The 21,436-nt window shown below is 42.5% G+C and overlaps 1 protein-coding gene and 1 non-coding gene across 4 annotated transcripts in view; both read left to right on the forward strand.

Annotated features, from left to right (window-relative positions):
- Spire1 (spire type actin nucleation factor 1) overlaps positions 1 to 21,436 on the forward strand; it is a 175,713-nt gene that overhangs the window by 145,864 nt on the left and 8,413 nt on the right. For 2 of the 3 annotated variants that reach the window (XM_048363613.1, XM_048363615.1), the window contains 4 exons: positions 3,853 to 4,025; positions 11,704 to 11,794; positions 15,440 to 15,582; positions 18,364 to 18,537. In XM_048363613.1, the coding sequence (XP_048219570.1) occupies positions 3,853 to 4,025; positions 11,704 to 11,794; positions 15,440 to 15,582; positions 18,364 to 18,537 (581 nt within the window). The remainder of the gene's footprint in view (positions 1 to 3,852; positions 4,026 to 11,703; positions 11,795 to 15,439; positions 15,583 to 18,363; positions 18,538 to 21,436) is intronic. The other variant, XM_048363614.1, reaches the window with a different exon arrangement.
- On the forward strand, positions 13,038 to 13,140 carry LOC125364329. The gene has a single exon (XR_007213486.1). It is a non-coding gene; the product is annotated as a U6 spliceosomal RNA (small nuclear RNA).

A 21,436-nucleotide genomic window follows, 5' to 3' on the forward strand; every position in this document is an offset into this window, starting at 1 on the left:
TAATGAGCAGCCTAGCCATGCAGTCAACATCAATTAAGGTGAGTATCATTTGTTTCCTGCCTAATATTGAACACCTAATCTGTGTTCCAGTCATATTTCCCCCAACTAAAAGCTACAGTAGATACACATAAAGTTATTTCCACATAAAGTATTTGATATTACAAGTGTGCACTTTAGATCTTATCATACATTGTATAGTTCCTAAAGTCATATCTAAAGAGTTCACATCTTAAACATTTTATCTACATGTAAGTATCATCAATTGTTTTCTTAGGAAATTGTGTCCTATATAGAAGAAATATAATATGTTATCTGTGTTTGCATTTGGTACAATGGAGTGATAGCAAGGATTTATTCATTTAGACAGAAAACATGGGTAGTCAAACTCCTTCATATATATCCAACTGAGTTGTAAATAGGCAATATGTGATTAAAATCTTATATTGTGGGCTGGGAATGTGGCTTAGCGGTAGAGTGCTTGCCTACCATGCACAAAGCCATGGGTTCGATTCCTCAGCACCACATAAACAGAAAAGGCCAGAAGTGGCACTTGCTCAAGAGGTAGAGTGCTAGCCATAAGAAAAAAGAAGCTAGGATCCAATGCCTAATGTATGAAACTGTAACCTCTCTGTACATAAGTTTGATAATAAAAATTTGAAAAGAAAAAAAAAAGAAGCTAGGGACAGTGCTCAGGCCCTGAGTCCAAGCCCCAGGACTGGCACAAAAAAAAAAAAAAATCTTGTCTAGTTTTGTGTGAGATCACTGAAACCTGCTGATACAAAACCAGATTTATCCCATTCTCCTCAATCTTTGAATTCATACAGGTATGAGATTGACAGCTGTCAATTCCATAGCACAGGCAGTTAGAAAGCTATTGGGAAATTTCTCAGATCTCTTACATTGAGACTGGAATACACTTAGAACAGCCATTGTTGTCTAACGCATTCCTGAAACTTCAGTTCATGTGACAGTCTCTTTAAAAAAGAAGTGTGGGGGGAGTGGGTTGCTGGTCACTCATACTTGTAATCCTAGCTACTCAGGAAGCTGAGATCTGAGGACTATGGATGAAGCCAGATTGAACTGGAAAGTCCATGAGACTCCTATCTCCAATGAACTACGGAAAGAGACAGAAGTGGGGCTGTGGCTCAAGTGCTAGAGTGCTAGCCTTGAGCAAAAGAAGCTCAAGGACAGCGTCCAGGCCCTGAGTACAAGCCCCAAAGGGGCCGGAAAAAAACAAAAGTCTTGCTGAATAGCATAGGCTGGCCTCCAGTCCTGCAGCTCCTGCCTCGGCCCTGAATGCTGGGATTGCAGTCAGTGCCACCATATCTACCATGCCCTTTTTTTTGGCCAGTCCTAAACATTATCAGCACTATTAAAATTTTTTAATTTGCATTAAATGGTTTTTTAAATATTCTTAAGAGATATGATCTATGAAGTTGAAGATTTGATACCATAGCTATATTTTCTGCAAGATATTAAATATGCAGCAACTTTCCAGTTTCCCCTGTGCACTGCCAATGCTGTGAAGACGGCAAAACTCAGAATGGATTGAACTTGCCTCCACAGAGTATGTGCCACTGCTAGGAAGGGCAGGTATCCTCTCTCCTGGAAAGGAAATACTACACGGAGAACAGTTCTGTGGGAAATGCGTAGAATAAGGCCAGCTACAAAATAAAAACCTGAAGATAGATATTTTAAAACCTAATTTAGGCATTGGCTTTTTTCTTAAGTAGGAATTAGTTAATCCAGTTGTTCTGTGTTTGGTTTCTGGAAAAGTTTTTGAATACTTTGCTGAGATACTTTTCTTCCAATATCTCCTTTTGAAAGAATTTAGTCATTTTAACCTCTCAATTTTATATAAAGCCTTTCTGCCTTTGCTACTTTCCCTTTGTCAAATCCCCTCCCATTTATTTACTTTTGTAGCTATTTAACTCTTGAAAAGGTAAGAACAAAATGAATGCATATGATGCCAGGTTCTCTATGAAACTTAGACCTGGCTGGGTGTGGTGTCGCCGACGGTGCATGGCTCACCGCACTCCGCACGCCGAGGGCCGAGGCGGGAGGAGCCGTGGGTGCAGAGTTCATTCCAGGCCAGCCTGGGAGACAGAGACCCCATTTCCAAATAAATCAAAAACTAAAAAAGACTTGCCTAAATGATAAATGGGAGAAGACAGCTGTCTTCTCTCTTTCTCTCGCTGTCTTTTTTGGTCCATTTCCACCCACCCCCTTCCCTACTCCCATCCTTCCTCTCTGGCTTATTTAACCACTTTTTTCAATGCCCTTTCTTCAGGGCATGTTCTCTGGCTTTCCTTGTATCTGAAGTGAAGCAGAAATTGTGAATATTAAACTATACATACATTTACATGTATGTATATATATATAATTTGTAATAAGACATGATGCCCATATTTCTTCTCAATAATGTCTACAAAAGCTACACTGCTTGCCAGGCGCCAGTGACTTATACCTGTAATCCTAGCTACTCAGGAGGCTGAGATCTGAGGATCGCAGTTCAAAGCCAGCCCGCATTAGGAAAGTTGGTGAGATTCCAATTAATCACCAGAAAACCAGAAGTGGCACTGTGGCTCAAAGTGGTAGGACACTAGCCTTGAGCTGAAGAGCTCAGGGACAGCACCCAGGCCCAGAGTTCAAACCCCACAACTGACCCCCCCCCAAAAAAAAAAGCTACACAGCAGAACACACTTTATGCTCAATACATCCTTGGAACTGTGTACCTCTTACACGGAAGCATATGATATCACTTGTTGAGGAAGTCTACTATAAATAGAAATCCATTCAGTTCCAATGCTCATGAAGAAACCATAACCACATCTTCACTTTCATGCTCAGCATGCCCTTTACCTCAGCCACAAATAGCAGAAACTGTCTATCATACCAGACTGTGCATTGAATTATATAGTGGTTACTCCATTCACTTTGAAATAATGATTATTTTGTACTTAATTATTAACTCATGTTAAGGCTTCGTTTGAAATGCTTGAATAAAAATTTGTTCCACTTGCATGGGAGGCCTTTGGCATCCGAAATAGCAAGGATTAGTTATGATCATGATCATAATTACAATCAGCTCTGGCCCACAGCACTGTCTGAGTCAACCAAGCCTTGGTTTACTCACAGGTAGAGCTAAACAGCAATACTGTGGCTGAAATTGTAGAGCATTGCCTAACTTGCATGAGGCTCTGAGTTTAATCTCTGGTACAAGGAAGGAAGGAAGGAAGTCAATGCTAATAATTATTGGCAGTATGTATTGCCTAGACTAGGCAATGCATTTTATATGCATTTACCAGCCCATTCTTACAAGCTCTATTTTGTGATTAATTTGGAATAATAATCTCATAGAGTTTCCTGCCCTGGCTGGCTTTGAACTTTTGTCCTTACATCTCAGCTTCTTGAGTAGCTTGGATTACAGACATGAGCAGTGGCACCCAGCGAGGTATTTTGATTTTCCGAGCTTAGGCCTGGTAACTGTGTGTGTTGGATCTTTTTCCCCACCCCTGGCCCTTAGAGCTGTCAGGGAGAGCTAGTTCTGAGCCCTGTTCCTTTACCTGCAAATAACAATTCAGTCAATTACCTATAGGAGTTCTCCCAGTTCTGAATCTAAACTGAATATAACTTCAGTATGTAATTATTCATTTTAAAGTTTCCTCCAGTTGACTCTGTTTATTTCTTAAAAAAAAAAAAAAAGTCTCATATGCACAGACAAGGCAATTGTCTCAAGCACTTTGGGGGGGGGTGGGCAGGACATGAAAGTATGCTGTCACATGGTGTGTCCTTTCAACAATTGCCCTTCTTGGCCTAAGGAAAGGTAAGCTTTTGCTTTTCCCTTCTCAGATGTAAATGCCTCAGAATCTCCAAAGAATGTGGGAGAATCATCTATTGTGAATGGAGCCTTAGCATCAAAGACAAAAGAAAATGGGCTCGGTGCCAGCCAGCAGGCATCTGGGCAGCGGAAGAAGCTCCTCAAAGCCCCAACCCTGGCAGAGCTGGACAGCTCGGACTCGGAGGTGAGGCCCTGACTCGCTCCCTCCCAACCAAGTTCTCAGCCATTGTCTATGAAACAGGGAATCGATCCCTGTATCTTCTGCCTGATACAGGGCTTGACTTGGTGATCTGCAAGTCTCCTCCAGTTCTGGAAGTTGGCAGCTCTTCCCCAGACATGTGAAACTGGAAAAGGCACCGAGGAATCCTGCCTTTGCTAATTGGCTAGAAGGGTATTCTTCCTCCACTCTCAGCCCACCCCTTTATTTATTTTGGTGCCAGGAGTTTGTGACTAAGATTGGTTAATTGTGGTCATATTTGCTGTCTAATAATGGCTGCACATGTGACTATTAGATATGTCCCATATCACATTATCCAGACTCACATTCGCATTTTCTAGTCATTTTTATCCCCCATGTCTTAACATATTCGTGTGTGTGTCAGTCCTGAGGCTTGAACTCATGGCCTGGGCACTGATCCTTAGCTTTTTTGTTCAAAGCTAGTGGTCTCCCACAGCTCCACTTCCAGCTATTGGGTGGTTAATCAGAGGTAAGAATCTTGTTGACTTTCCTGCCTGGGCTGACTTTGAACCACAGAACTCAGATTTCAGCCTCCTGAAAGTAGCTAGATTTACATGCTTGAGCCACTGGCATCCAACTTTAACACGTTCTTTCATTCTCTATTTGTTCTTTTCATCAGCCTTTTCCCAGTCAAATATTTACTGAAGGTTGTCAATAAGTACTAAAACAAAATAAAGGCAGAAATATGAGTCTTGTGCCCTCCAGTTGCTTATAATTTAGGAAATGAGATCCACATATCTGGGCTTCATTCCACGTGTTTAGGGAACACTGTTTTTGGGTCTGTGGTAAACCACTGCAGAAACTCAGAGACCTCAGCACCCAGAGGGGCTGACTTTGAGAATTTGAGAAATGCGGAAGTAGAGATGTGGCTCAAGTGGTAGAGTGCCAGCCTAGAGTGAGCAAACCGAGTGGAGCACGAGGCCCTGAATTTCAGTCCCAGCACTGACACACAGACAAAAAAAATTTTGAGAATTTGGGGTGTAACAGACAGGTGGGGGGGGAGGTGGGGGCCTGGATTCCCTGTGCTAGCCAGACTTGTCCTGCAGTGCACTTCCCCGCACGGCATAAATTCTACTACCAGCATCTGCTGGCTCTGCGGATTGGCCTCGCGAATTCCCAGCCAGCACTGCGCGGGCCAGACTCAGGGCGACAGAAACTGAGAAAAGGAAGTTGCAGAGAAGGCTGGCCCTTTTTCCCCTTCTCTCAAATTTTATTACCTACTTCCTCATTTTTCCTCCTTCCCTCCTAGCTATGGAGAGGCTTCTAGATATTTTTTGTGAGCAGTAAACGTTTTCCTTCCAGCAGGCTTACACAGAAGTAGTATCCATCAGCAAGACACAGAGCTCGGCATCAGAGCCCTGACCGCACACCGCCGCTGCTGCTTCCCCATCTTCCGGGGCTGGCAGAGCCTTGTACAATTCATTTTCCATCCTAAAAGGAAGTGGCAGAACTTAGCAGACACAGAGCTTTTTGCCACTGAGTCCCCTGTCTCTGATGCACCTTGCTGGACCTCTTTGCCCAGGGGCCGCACCAGAGCCTCCACCAGGGGAGGAAGCAGCAACACTACAGTCCAGGCACCCCATTCCCTTCTCACAGTAGGGCCAGCAGCCAGGAGTGGGGTTCTCCCTATCAGCTCGTCCCAGCTGACATGTCCTTTCCTTCCTTCCTTCCTTCCTTCCTTCCTTCCTTCCTTCCTTCCTTCCTTCCTTCCTTCCTTCCTTCCTTCCTTCCTTGTTTCTTGCCCTTCCCTTCCTTTCCTCCCTCCCTCCTTCCTTTCCTCCCTCCCTTCCTTCCTTTGCCAGTCCTGGCCTGAGCACTGTCCCTGGCTTCTTTTTGCTCAAGGCTAGCACTCTACCTCTTGAGCTACATCACCACTTCCAGCTTTTTCTGTTTATGTGGCGCTGAGGAATGGAACCCAGGGCTTCATGAATGCTAGGCAAGCACTCTACCACTAAGCCACATTCCCAGCCTCTTGTTTTTCTTTAGCTCCTCAGGAAAGACCATCTAGCCGCCACCAGATTCCTCTTGCACAAATCTCTACATACGGGGCTGGGAATATGGCCTAGTGGCAAGAGTGCTTACACCTGAAGCTCTTGGTTCGATTCCCCAGCACCACACTGTGGCTCAGGTGGCAGAGTGCTAGCCTTGAGCGTGAAGAAGCCAGGGACAGTGCTCAGGCCCTGAGTCCAAGGCCCAGGACTGGCAAAAAAAAAAAAAAATCTCTACATACATTAAACATTACAAACATTAAATCTCTTAATGTTTTGGCTTTTTGTGCTAGTACTGGGGCTTGGACTTAGGACCTGGATGTTGTCCCTTAGATTTTTCTATTCAAGTCTAATGCTCTACTGCTTGAGCTATAGCTTTGCTGGCTTCAAACCATAATCTTCAGATCTCTGCCTCCTTAGTAAGTAGGATTACAGGCATGAACAACCAATACCCAACTCCATTTCATCTTCTTTCCTATAACAACATTCTAGCCTTTAAGAGGCAGCTTCTTGTCTAGAATAGACCTGTCAGTGGATCACAGTAGCTCAACAGCTCTGTACATATGATCATATAAGACGAGGATAAGCAAAAACAACTCCAAGAGAAGGACCCAGGAGGACTCTATTGTTGACGTTACATTTAAAGTGAATTTCCTTTGGCGTACACTACGTGGTTACTGTATATGATTTTGGTGCACTGGGTATTGTATATATGCCTACCTGATCTAGGGAAGGGAAAGAAAAATGAGGGTGTAAGATATCACAAGAAATGGGGCTGGGAATATGGTCTAGTGGCAAGAGTGCTCGCCTCGTATACATGAAGCTCTGGGTTTGATTCCCCAGCACCACATATATAGAAAACGGCCAGAAGTGGCGCTGTTGCTCAAGTGGTAGAGTGCTAGCCTTGAGCAAAAAGAAGCCAGGGACAGTGCTCAGGCCCTGAATCCAAGACCCCGGACTGTCAGAAAAAAAAAAATCCACAAGGGGAGGAGCTGTGGCTCAAGTGGTAGAGTGCCAGCCTTGGATTAAAAAAAAAAAAACACAAGAAATGTACTCTCTGCCTTATAATGTAACTATACCCCTTTTGCACAACTCCTTGTCAACAAAATTTAATTAATAAAAAAAGTAAACAAAAAAAGAGGCAGCTTCTCCCCTCCCAATGCCATTTGTGCTCACCTGTACAGTTTCCAATTAATGACATGGCCCACCAGAAATTCCCTTGTACTTGTAAAGTCCACCCCCAAGGGCTCCATGCAGATGCCCAGTTACCTAGGTAATTGGCACACCTGGAGGCAGTTACCTCCCCCTTCTCTGAGGTCACATCCTAATCCACCTGGCCACACCTCCCTACCCCTGCCCTAGATAAGGAGCATGGACATCTTCTTGGAGCCCTCCCAGGGGTAGACCTTACAGTACTAACCTTGAGCTTTCACTTAAACTTGGTTCCATATTGTCACACTGAATAGTTTACTGTTTAATCCTTAATTAGTTGTGAATTTCCTTGTTATATTAGTGTGGGTCAAATGCTCTTAGGAAATAGAATATGAATGAATTATTCCATTATCAATTAAAAACTCTGTGTTTTTTGCAAAGGAGAAAGTCGTCGGTGATCATCCTATTTCTATGGCAGTGCTTGGGATAGAACTCGGGTCTTTGCACATGTGCACAAGTGCTCTACCACTTAAGCCACATCGCTAACCTCCCCTCCTTAATCATCTGAAGAATTAGGATATGCTCAGAGATTAAATTTTTTCATAATGCTCCAAGTTCATGGTTTCATGCATGGGAAATACATGGGAAATGGAGTTCTGTCAAGAACTCCATTTGTCAAAGTAGAAAACTTAACGTTTTTATCTTCTGGACTTACTGAATAGTTTTGTTCATTGAAATCTCCAGTCATAATAAGCATTAACTGAAGGTTGAAATTAGTGTCTGCTTGTCAAACTTGGCCCCCTGGTCTGACTCATAGACATTGACAATTAATTCTGACCCATTGGTGGGAATTTTAGACATTTCCAGTTGAACCTAACGATTCTCCTTAGGACTTAGAAATAAATGGGTCTCTATTCTGCCATGTTGCCAGAACTAGAACTAACCAGTGTCTTTTACTTAACAAAATATTGTGAGCATTTTTGCCCTCTGATAAATGTCATTGTCCAGCATGATATCTGACATCTGGTTGGCGCTCTATCACATCACTTAGCATATTTTATTCACCCAGTCTTTTCAAGCACTTTGTTTCCAGTTTTCTGCCATTATAAGTAACAATACTGTTGTGGGCACTCTTTTGTGAAATTTTTACAGACAGTTGGTTCTCAGAATATTTGTAGAACCCACTTGCTAAGTGAAAGAATGCACTTTTTTATAGCTTATGGCACAGAGATAGTGTCAAGTTTCTTAAAGGGAACTATAATAGTTGCTTTTTACAAAGCTAGACTTTACATATCAATTCATTTCACTTTGATAAAACCTTAGAAAGTGGCTGTGAGCCTTATATAAAAAGTAAGAGAGCCAGGTGCCAGGTGGCTCACACCTGTAATTGAGCTGCCTAGGAGGTCAAATCCATAGGCTCTTAGTTTGAGACCAGTCCGGACAGAAAAGTCCAATAGACTCCATCTCCAAAAAGCCAGCTGGAGGTATGGCTCAAAGAATACTACCATAGCAAGTACAAGGAACTGAGTTCAAATCTCTCCTCCTCCCAAAGAAAAGGGGAAAAAAATAGGCCATTATGGGTAGTTTCCCCCCCCCCAAATCATACGATCTTTCATTTTCACTTAAAAAAAATAAAGGAACAGAAATAGTTGTAAATGATAGCATTAGTTATAGTCACATTGGAAACCCACAAAGTCTGTGTATCTTTTAAACTTGGCAATATTTCAAGCAGCGCTGAGAATTTAAGAATGCCTAAATTTAACAAAAATACAACAGAAACTTGGTCCACCATTACTACTTTCCAGTGAGAAAACTAAGCCCTAAAAAGGTAGAGAAGCCACCCCCATTTCCCTAGATCTCCTTTTGTCAATTCCTGGAAATGTAGCTTCAAGGTTTCTAGCTTTAGTCACTTCTCTTAGCTTACCTCAAGCAACTCTTATTGATTGATTGATTGGCCAGTCTTGGGGCTTGGACTCAGGGCCTGAGCACTGTCCCTGGCTTCTTTTTGCTCAAAGCTAGCACTCTACCACTTGAGCCACAGCGCCACTTCTGGCTTTTTCTGTATATGTGGTGCTGAGGAATGGAACCCAGGGCTTCATGTATGCAAGGCGAGCACTCTACCACTAGGCCATATTCCCAGCCCCAAGCAACTCTTTTTAAATGGAAGATTAGTTTTGATTGTTGAAATATCCAAACTTATGGTAGCAAAGGTAAGCAAAGGAGCTGTGTCTGAGACTTTCTTGGGCTTCTTTTCAGGAAAAGAGAGATTGCCACTCCTTTGAAGTGAGTTAGACTAAGTGACAGTGCCACTGGAAGTAGTCAGGGGACAGGCAGCTGTCCTTTCGCCACAGTTCTGAACACAGAGGGCCTGATCTCATGAGTGAAGGAGCCAGCCCTGCAGTCAGCCAGTGTGGAGAAGCAGATTTTAGAAAGCAGGCTCAAGAAGAGTTGATGATGGAGACACATCAGAACCTCAGCCAGGAAAAAGTGGTCAGTCAGAGAACAGGAACACAGAGGCCCAAGCACACTGAGTAAAGCTGCGAGGCCCGCCGGAGCACCCTCGGCTGGTTCCTGGGCCCAGCTCCCCGCAGACAACTCTGAGCCTGCTGCCTCTCGTTCCCCACTTTGCCTTGCTGTTTCAGTTGGCTATCAAAGAGCTATTGGATTTTTTTTTGTTTCATTTAAAAAAGTGAATTCTTGACAGATTCAGAGAGCCATTTTTTGTTTTCTTTCATACAGAGTAAATATAGTATTTTCATTAGACAAGCTTTATTTTTACAATCTAGTTCCATCTGTGAATAAAGAAAAATCATGTGTTCCTCCCCCAGCAGCAGCAGATATGCCACATGTTAACATTAGACTTTTCTGAGGAGTCTGGGAGGCAAGCGGGTGCCTGCCCAGTTTCAGACAGTAGCAGCCGCCTCCTCAGATGATCATTAGGGGTACTGGGAAGAACTCCTTTGTCTTCCTAAAAGAAAGTCTTGGCCCTTGGCTTTTGATAAACAAAAGATTATTATAATCACTTCTAAATTCTTTTTTGAGATTTGTATGGTGTACATCATATATGGAATAAAGGCTTTGTTAAATGCTTGATTGTTCTCTCTGGTAAGTTCCAAAAGTGTAGCAATTGCTGTTAAATTTCTTCTTCTTGGGCTGGGAATGTGGCTAAGCGGTAGAGTGCTTGCCTAATTATTCTTCCTCTTCTTTTTTTTTTTTTTCTGTCAGTAATGAACTCTGGGCCTGGGTGCTATCGCTGAACCACAATGCCACTTCTGGTTTTCTGGTTAATTGGAGATAAGAGTCTCATGGACCTTCCTGTCTGGGTGGCTTTGAACCATGATCCTTAGATCTCAGCCTCCTGAGTAACTAGGATTGCAGATGAAAGCCACCAGCACCCGGCTTTTTTGTTTTGTTTTGGTGCCAGTTCTGAGGCTTGAACTCAGAACCTGAGCACTCTTCCTGAGCTTTTTTGCTCAAGGCTAGCACTTTACCACTTGAGCCACAGCTCCACTTCTGGCTTTTGGGGGGTACTTAATTAGAGATAAGAGTCTCACAGACTTTTCAGCCTGTGCTGGTTTCAAACCACAATCCTCAGCTCTCAGCCTCCTGAGTAGCTAGCATTACAAGTATGAGCCATTGGTGCCTGGCTTTTTTTTTTTAAACTGTGGTTTATACTGTCTTTTCTCTCTGTTCTTTGACCCGATCCTTTGTATTGCAGCTTGCTTGAAACTAATGATTTTGGTAGTAGGTTAATTTAGGAGAGCTCAATTTTTAGTGAGTGACTAATTCTTAAGACAATATGGCTAAATGAGAATTTTTGCTTTCTCCCAAGGTCATGGATTAGCAGAGTTACTTAATTTTCTTCCTTCTATATTTAAAATATTTAGCGTTTTATAAGTTTTGTAGTGGAATGAATTTAGTTTTCTTCTAGGTAATGGGTATCTCTTGTCACAAAGTAGAGAATTTTATGGGAAAATAATGTGCCCCATCTAAAACTAGGTCTGAGTTGTGTGCTGGCTTTGCCCTGGGAGAGCGAGGAGACAACGAGCAAGTTTCTAATCTTGGTTTCACTGTTTGTAAGAACTAGTGCAAGAATTAATGAAAACTATGCATTCAAAATGCTTAACACATTATCTGGTGCACAACTGAACATTGCTGACACAATTAAGGAAACAGTTAACAGATTTATGAAAGTAATAAAACTGTGAGACTCACTAGGGAAGATGTATACTTAATACCAAACCTATTCTCTGGTAAACAATGTTGTTATCTGTATAAAAGTGTATTAATGAAAAAAGGCAAACATTACAGATATGGTTAATGAGGCTATGAAAATGTCTACACTGTAATACTAGTGAGAATACTAGTATTTTACTAAACCTGGATGAGGCACATTATTTTCCCTCTATCAAGTGACTGTTCAATAGTAAAGTGTGATTGAATGGCACGGGAGCACTCAAGTGAGGAAATCTCTCTCTCTTCAGGAAGAAACTCTGCAGAAGTCAACCAGCAGCAGCAGTGTGTCTCCCTCTTTGCTTGAGGACCCAGTGCTGGAGGCCGTGTGCACAAGGAAGAGTGAGTATTGTGCTCCCCATTGTGGTCCACATCATGCCAGAGCCCCGACCCTACAGCATGCTCTGCCTGCAGATCTTCCACCACCCCCTCCCTCCCCCACCACCCCCCCCTCCCGGCTGCTCCCGGGTCACTTGAGTCTAAGGAACTAACTCTGCCACCGGCCTGGCATAAATGAGGGAGCACTCACTGAGCAAGCTCTGCGCCTGGAGAATAAACTTGAAACCACAAACGAGAAAAACTGACCTGACAGTGTACTGTCAGGAGTAGATGTGATCGTTATTTCCTAGGCTGCATTCACAAATGATTCTGATTCCAGCCTTAGGTTCTTAACTTACATTCAATCAGATACATTCATGTTTGTAGAAAATATGAATAGACAGTATAAAAAAATAAGTCAACAGTGTGTGTGTGTGTGTGTGTGTGTGTGTGTGTGTGTGTGTGTTGTATTTATTACCCCCTTGTCTGACTTCAGACTTAGAAGCCCATATAATTGCATTCCAACCACCTGGCCCACCACACACAACAACCATAGGTGTAAATACTAAAAATCTTTATAACTCTTAGACAATAGATTCTGAACACACATTTCTAAAATTAAAGGATTTCTAAAGGCTTTAAGTAATCCTTTTCATTTATGAGATTATTATAAAGGATTAAGTATGAATTATATATTAAGATATTCTTAGAATGTTGACTTAGTTTCTCATACACCAGAGAATTTAATGGTTTAAAATTCTTTACATAGCAGTTCAGTTACTTAAACAGATTATATCAAAAACAGTAACAGTTGGCTTCGGTTATTATCTGTAATTAGTGTTACCCAGGCCAATTAAATATTATAGAGACCCAATTAAATCATGTAATGGATCTCTCTCTCTCTCTCTCTCTCTCTCTCTCTCTCTCTCTCTCTCTCTCTCTCATTTTTTGTCTATGCTGGAGTTTCAACTCAGGGACTTGCACTTGCTAGGTAAATGCTCTACTGCTGAACCACACCTCTAGTCCTTCTGTCTTTTCTTGACTGTGCAGATTATGTCCTTTGTCTTCCTTTAATGGTTTCTCTTGATGGGATAATCCAAATATATGGATCCCACTTAACCTTGACTCTCACTTTCCTCCTGACTGCTTCCAGGATAGAATAAGAGGGAGTAGTGAATCAAACACTGGCATGTTTTATGTCTAGTGTCTCTTTCTGCTTTCAAAAGAGGAAATGCAGAGCCATTCTTCTTTAAAACATTAGTAGTGTGCACTCTTTTGCAGTACATATACTAAAAATGGAGCAATACAGAGAAAATCATAGCCCCTATGCAAGGATGACACAAATTCATGAAGTGGGGCTGGGAATGTGGCTTCTTGGTAAAGTGCTTGCCTAGCATGAAGCCCTGGGTTCAATTCCATGTGTACCACATACACAGAAAAAGCCAGAAGTGGTGCTGTTTCTCAAGTGGTAGAGTGCTAACCTTGAGCAAAAGGAGCTCAAGCGCAGTGCCCAGGCCCTGAGTTCAAGCCCCAGGACTGGCAAAAAATAAAATAAAAATCATGAGGTGTTCCATATTTTTAGGATACTGAAATCCCTACTAAATCCTGGCCCTGTATATGTAAATCCCAGTGGAAAAAAATTATCAAGTTCATATCTGCCTCAGAAACCAACAACTCCCTTATAAAAAGGATTTAGGTGCTAGTGAAAAGACAGAAAAGCAATGTATTCTATAAAACAATGACAGGATTAGTCAATAAATAAATGAGACAATGTTTGAACACATGAATGAATAGAAAGGGCATATAAACAAACAAACAACTAGTTCAGTAAAGACATAGAAATCTTGGGGGTGGGTGTCAAATTGAAATCGCCAAAATCTTATTTTTAAAAACTCAATAAAAAGTCTAGCTCATAGAACCCAGCAGGGTGAAAATAGGGTATCAGGGATCAAAGGTAAGCAGAGTAATTATAATTAGATCAGTCCAAACTTTTTTTAAATGCTTAGAAGATGTAAGTGGAATTACAAGACCTCTTGAACTCAAAAGATCCAACCTATGAGTCAGGAGTATAGATAAGGGAAAGAAATATAAGCTGAAGGCATTGTTTTAAAAAAAAAAAATAGAAAACTTCCCCAACCTCAAGAAAGAGGGTATCATTCACGTGGGAAGAGATTACAGACATCAAACAGGCAAGCTCAGAAGAGAAATACCCCTAGACATTTAATAATCAAAGCACTAAGTATACAGGCTAAATAAAGAATATTAAAAGCTAGGAAAGAGAAGATATGACCAACTTAAAATGGCAGTAGATTTCTTCACACAAACTTTAAATGCAAAGGAGGCATGGAAGGCCATTAAGAAAGAAAGAAAGAAAGAAAGATAGATAGATAGATAGATAGATAGATAGATAGATATGATAGATAGCACTGTGAACTGTTGAAATTGTTTTAAGAAATAGGGACAGAGTAAGGGAGAGTTATAGGGAAGTGAGCTTGATTAAAATTCATTTGAAGTGTGGAAATGTCACCATGAAATTCTCTCTTGGGCTATGGAATCTCAGTGGTTCTAGCACTTGCCTAGCATGCCATAGGTCCTGGGTTTGATTCCCCAGTACCGTTAAAAAAGGAAAGGGAGGGGAAGGAAAGTTGGGAAAGAGAAGAAGGAAGGAAGGAAGGACACCAAGGCAAAGGAGCAGAAAGGTATAATGGTAACATCAAAGCTGTGTGGTTGGGAGTTTTCTCATTCTTCAGCTTAAGTCAAAAGACAAGCTGTCCTAATAGACAAAGTGTTTTCTTATTTTATCCTCATAAGAAAAAATGTAAAAGGAAGGTATACTTGAGAATTTTGATATGATTTGGGGGTCTTCTTGGCCCTAAGCTGCACATATCTTTATGTGTTTTTAAAATACTGTCTGAGGGGCTGGGGATATAGCCTAGTGGCAAGAGTGCCTGCCTCGGATACACGAGGCCCTAGGTTCAATTCCCCAGCACCACATATACAGAAAACGGCCAGAAGCGGCGCTGTGGCTCAAGTGGCAGAGTGCTAGCCTTGAGCGGGAAGAAGCCAGGGACAGTGCTCCGGCCCTGAGGTCCAAGGCCCAGGACTGGCCAAAAAAAAAAAAAAAAAAATACTGTCTGAGAAGTGCTGTACAGTTTGATCCATGACCCAGCCCTTTTGCCTGTCCCTGAGCTGTTTCGCTCAAGGCTAATGCTCTACCGAGGAGCCAGGTTTCACTTCTAGCTTGTGGCTGCTAATTGGAGGTAAAGAGTCTCCTGGGCTTTATTTCCCAGGCTGGCTTCTGTGATCTCAGATCTCAGCCACCTGAGTAGCTAAGATTAAAGATGAGAGCCTGGCTTGTTTTGGTTTTGAGATAAGATTTCACTACATTTTCTCTGGCTGACCTCAAACTCTATAAATTCTTCCTGTTTCTGCCTCCCAAGTAGCTGGGGTTACAAGTGTAACCACCATGCCCAGCTCCTTGCTTTTTCTATGGCAAGTTTGACTTACAAAGGTTCTTCAGGAGCAATCCTTGTGTTCCCTGTAAGACTCTTGTTACCACCTTAAAATATTTCTCCAGTGAAATAAATGACAAAGAATATTCTGTTGGACAATTCAAAAATCTAAGGTTTTTGTTTTGTAGACCATTCATCTATTTGGTTAAATCTTTAGAACCTCCAAAATTCTTGCCCATATCATCAACACCCCAGCCAGAGAGACGGCAGCCACCGCAGAGACGACATTCTATAGAAAAGGAGACCCCCACAAACGTGCGCCAGTTCCTGCCCCCGTCACGGCAGAGTTCCCGCTCTCTGGTGAGTACCGTAAGGAGTGGGTGGCGAGTTAAGCATCCATTGGAAAACCAGAACTGCTACTTTTCTTTCAAAAGGAAAAGGGAGAAAAGATCTCTTCAAGGTGAAAATTAGCTTTTCAGTGTTTAGCATATAAAGAAAATAGACTCTAATCATCCTTGACTAGTCTTTGTTCATTTGGAGTACTTTGTTTTTTCAGAAGTCTTACCAATTGATTTTCTTTTATTTATTTATTTATTTTTTTTGGCCAGTCCTGGGGCTTGGACTCAGGGCCTGAGCACTGTCCCTGACTTCTTCTTGCTCAAGGCTAGCACTCTGCCACTTGAGCCACAGTGCCACTTCTGGCCATTTTCTGTATATGTGGTGCTGGGGAATTGAACCTAGGGCCTCATGTATATGAGGCAAGCACTCTTGCCACTAGGCCATAACCCCAGCCCCACCAATTGATTTTATTAAAGTAGTGCTTTCTTCCTTTCCGTAGATGCTGATCCATTTAAAATTATTATTAAAAGACTGATTTAAAAAAAATAGCTCTCAAATCTGAGTATAATAGATCATTTTATGGAGCAGAAGTACAGGGGAGAAAACATTTTTATTTTGCCCCGTGTGTAGTCATTGTACACTGTTTCCTAGTATATTTTGTCCTGTGGGGCCAGAGCTCACCTGTTGACTGGCGGACCATTGTTGCTGATCCCAGAGACGCCCAGGTTCTCAGGACAGCACGTGGCACACAGGCTGCAGAGATGTGCTATGCAGGCCCGCCAGGTAAAGGAAGTCTGCAGAGGTTCTTTTGTAGCCCCCTTTGGGATTGCAGGCAAGATACAAGGCTTCTACCACATCCTACCACCTGATGTCCCAAATACTTGTGCGTTAAAATTACTATCTATATTTAGTTCATTTTTAAAAAATTGTGAGGAATCATTAGGACTTCAAGCAAAAACAGATTCTTTCAACAAAGACAGCTTGTGTGGTTACCATGAACACAGGGAGACTGAACATAGTATTGCTATTTGATCTGTCATCTCCACACAAACCAGTTGAGGAATTAATGATTTTTATGGTCAGTCTTAATGGAATTCCTGTAAAGACTCACTGAAACTGCTACTTGATGGCATAAAGCCTTGTCAGTGGCTTTATCAACAGAAAAACAGAATTCTGACCAGATAAGGACTTTTACTAATGTGAATATGCTGTTGTTTTATCAAATAGACAGTAGTCACAACTTAAAAATATGTAAGCTGGGAATATGGCCTAGTGGCAAGAGTGTTTGCCTCGTATACATGAAGCCCTGAGTTCAATTCCTCAGCACTACATATATAGAAAAGGCCAGAAGTGGTACTGTGGATCAAGTGGCAGAGTGCTAGCCTTGAGCAAAAAGAAGCCAGTGACAGTGCTCTGGCCATGAGTCCAAGCCCCAGGACTGGCTATATATATATATGTATATGTATATGTATGTATGTATGTATACACACACACACACACACACACACGGCTGGGTGCTGGTAGCTCATGCCTGTAATCCTAGCTACTTAGGAGGCAGAGATCTGAGGATCACAGTTCAAAGCCACCCTGGGCATGAAAGTTTGTGCTACTTACCTCCAGTGAGCCACCCAAAAGAGCCAGAAGGGGAGCTGTGGCTCAAGTAGTAGAGTGCTAGCTTTGAGCACAAAAGCTCAGGAACAGAGCCCAGAACCAGCACAAAAAGGATAGATAGATTTGATTGATAGATAGATAGGAAGTTACATCCTTTTTTTTCTGTAACTCATCTAATAATCAAAATATTTGCTCAGTCTAGCTTTTCTAAGAAGCCAGACTGTCATTCACCTGGCTACTTAGCTTTTCTGGTCATTATTAAGGCTTACCTCAAATTAAAAAATAATCCATACATCCTAGACGCCAGTGGCTCACACCTATAATCCTATCTACTCAGGAGGCTGGGATATAAGGATCACGGTTCAAAGCCAGCCTAGACAGGAAATTCTGGAAGAATCTTATCTCCAGATAACCACCAAAAAGCCAGAAGTAGCAATGTGTCTTAAGTGGTAGAGCACTAGCCTTGAGGGAAAAAGCTTATGGTCAGTGCCCCAAGACTCTTGAGTTCAAGCCCCAGTACCGGCAAAAAGAGAAAGAAAAGCAGTGTAAAGGAATCAGAGGCCAACCACAAAGTAGTTTCCTCTACTAACAAGTTATAAGACCTTCTACCCATGAAAAGCCCAGGGACTCAGTCACACTTTCATAGCAGTGCTGTGTAGCTTTGTGTAAATGCTGCTTTTAAAAATAAGTGGTAATTAAAATTTTAGTAGACAAGAAACTATTTGTAATTATAACTTAACTGTAAATGGAAGTAATGTTTGTGTTGTTGACATTTTTATTTTGTTTTGTCTTTATCCTTTTCCCTAGAATGTTGAAAATGTCATTTTTTTTATCATTTGTTCATGTGGTGGGGGTGACAATGGGGATGATTGTCGTGCTTGCCGGGGTCCCACAGAGGCAGCGGGCTATGTGGTATGTCCCCGTGAGCCCCATTTCGGAGACAGCGCATTAAGACAATCTTAACTTGTAGTCTGTGGTGTGAACTACTCTGCCCGCTCTGGGCATGACCTCATGCTTTCATCCCTAATTTACACAAGCGAATGCAGACGTCGGCACTCACCATTACCATTCTCCTGGTGTGTTTTGTTGTTCTTTCATGATGTGTAATTGCTATTTATGGCACACTTGTGTTCAGCATTATTTTCTCCTTTTCTTTCCCCTGCCATTTTCTTTCTCCTTTCTGTTGTTCAGGTTCCTAGGATAACCAGTGTATGGCCAAGGACGCCTTTTCGACCACTTTTCTCTACCATACAAACAGCTTCTCTGCTCAGCTCTCATCCTTTTGAAGCAGCCATGTTTGGGGTAGCAGGGGCTATGTATTATCTGTGTGAGAGAGCTTTCACCAGCAGGTGGAAATCCTCAAAGGTTGGCCTCTTTCTGCTGGTTCTGGGACCTCCTTTCCTCTCTGTTATCTCCATGACAGTGATACCTCAGCTACTGTAATACTCTGCAAGAATTAACAGCTCAGATGGGCCCTTTGCTTCTGATCATTGATTCCAATCCTGTGTAGGATGTGTAGATCGTGCCATGATTTCATTGGAGAGAGAAATGACTGAAAGGACAACAGACTCAAAATGCAGCATCCCATTAGCGAGGCCATGGGTGTCTGGCTCTGGGCATGAGTCACCAGGAGCCTGTCTTCTGCTCAGGGGCCTCTGAGGCCTTCCTCACCACCTAAAGTTGGCTCACTCACCCAGCTGGCAAAGCAGCTTCTGCCAGCCAGGTAACCACTGTAGACCGCCTGCCCCCGGAGGTACATGTGCGTCATTGCCACTTCCTGTCAACCCCCGTGAGCTGTCTCCCAGTACCCATAGGCTGGGCCAGTTCTGACTAACCAGAACCAGAACTGGCACCTGCCAAATGCATTACAACAATCAAGATGTTGCTTCTCTGTAGAAAATAATTACGTTTCCTTTTTTTATTGATAGGGTTATATAAAACACTTCAGTTCTTTTGAGATTTTTCTCACAGCATAATCCATGTTACTATTATTTGAACCTACATGTTTTTTGAGGAACATATCAAAATATTTTAAAGGAAAATCATTAGCTAGACACAGATGGTACCTGCCTGTATCCTAGCTATTCAGGAGGTTGAGATCTGAGGATCGTAGTTTGAAGCCAGCCCAGGCAGGAAAGTCCATGAGACTTCTATCTCTAATTAACAACCAAAAATAAAAGCTGAAAGTGGACCTATGGCTCAAGTGGCAAAGTGCCAGCCTTGAGCAGAGAAGCTAAGGAATGTGCTCAGGCCTTGAGATCAAGCCCTAATACCAGCCCCTGCCCCCCACACCTCAAAAAAAAAAAAATGCTGGAACCAATGGCTCATGCCTATAAATCCCAGCTACTCAATAGGCTGGTGTCTGAGGATGACAGTTTGAAACCAGCCTGAGCAGGAAAGTCTGTGAGACTCATCTCCAATTAATTACCAAAAAAAAAAAAAAAAAAAAAGCCAAAAGTAGAGCTGTGGCTCAAGTACTACTGCAACTAGCCTTGAGTAAATAGCTCAGGGACAGTGACCAGGTCCTGACTTTAAGTTCTGCGTGCAGCATGTGCGCGCTCACGCGCGCGCATGCGCGCGTGCACACACACACACACACACACACACACACACAGCTTGGTACAGCAGATGCTGGTGAATAGCCAGCCTGGCTCTTAAAGGCCTGTTTACTAAACTGATGACCTAGCAGCTGGGCACTTTGTTATACTATTAGTCATCCTTGTAGGAAGGAGGCTCCAGATGTTAGCCAGTGCAGCACATTCCTTCCTGTATCATTTGTCATGAGGTCTTGGTCTTTTTTAGCATTTTAGATCTGCCCATTGGGCAGAACAGTGAGGCTGGGGGTGGCTCTTTAATTCCTGCCACTCCTACATGTTGGCATTTTGCTGTCAACGCCCCCTAACTGAGATATCTCTACAGGAAGTAGACATATCTATTTCCCACAAAGAAAGGATTTACTCTGAATGTTAAAGTTGACTTTGAAAAAAAGAAAAGAGGATTTACACTTAATAATTGCTATTTTGGCTTAAAGTTGCCTCTCTGATTGTTTCAGACAATCTTCCAATATATGCTATTCAAGACCATTATATGAAAGATATAGGGGGCTGGGAATGTGGCTTAGTGGTACAGTGCTTGCCTAGCATGCATGAAGCCTTGGGTTCGATTCCTCAGCACCACATATACAGAAAAGCTGGAAGTGGCGCTACGGTTCAAGTGGCAGAATTCTAGCCTTAAGTAAACAGAAGCCAGGGACAGTGCTCAGGCCCTGAGTTGAAGCCCCAGGATTGGCAAAATAAAAAAAATTTTTTTTAATGTAGCCAGGCATCAATAGCTCAGGTCTATAGTCCTGTCAACTCAGGAGGCTGAAATCTGAAGATTGCAATTCAGAGCCATTCTGGTCAGGAAAGTCTGATTAATGAGCAAAAAGCTGATAGTGGAGCTCTGGCTCAAGTAGTAGAGTGCTAGCCTTGAGTGAAAAAGCCAAGGGAAAATGCCCAGACCCTGAGTTCAATCCCCAGTACTGAAGAAATAAAAGATATCTATTCCCATTTCTCTGTGGCCTAGCCACCAGAATTCTGTTGACCTCTGTACTGCCTAATTCCAACACTTTCCCCTTTTCCCAACCCCTTTTATATAGTTAAAAACGTAACCAGGGCACCCAATCAAACTCGTAAACTTAGTGGTGTGCATACCAGTAAGCTCCGAAGCCTGTGAGGAGTTAGCTTCCCTCTTGTCACGGGGGGAGCACCGAGCGGTGAGAGGAGGGAGCTGTGTGGTGCAGCCCTCGCCCCCTAGTGCCCTGTGGCCTGTCACACAAGCTGGGCGCCTCCTGCTGGAGTGACGGCGCATCGAGGCTCAGTGGCAGGGCTCTCACTCACTTCAAACCCCGGATCGCAAGTTGAAGCAAAATCTGTACAGTTTAATTTGGCTCCAAGGATGTTGAAATATTTTGTCAATGGGAAACGAGTAATGAAAAGTATTTATTATGTTATTTCATGTTGCATTACAGTCTTGTTGTCCTTGGGAAAGCTCCAGAATTAAAACATTAGCATTTGACTTGATTACAGTTATTTTACTAAAGGGTAATAATCTACTTGAACTTAAAAAAAAATCAGAAAGCAAAGCAGCAAAAAAAAAATCTATTTCTTATGTCCTACGAAGTTCTAACTTGGCTGTAGCTCAAAGCAGGAAGTTGGAGATCCGCTTGACTGAGGACTCGTGTGACAGACAAGGGAAGCCCACTGCTGGCAGGCTTATGACAGAG

Source organism: Perognathus longimembris, chromosome 15 (genome assembly GCF_023159225.1).
Source record: "Perognathus longimembris pacificus isolate PPM17 chromosome 15, ASM2315922v1, whole genome shotgun sequence".
NCBI lineage: Eukaryota > Metazoa > Chordata > Mammalia > Rodentia > Heteromyidae > Perognathus > Perognathus longimembris.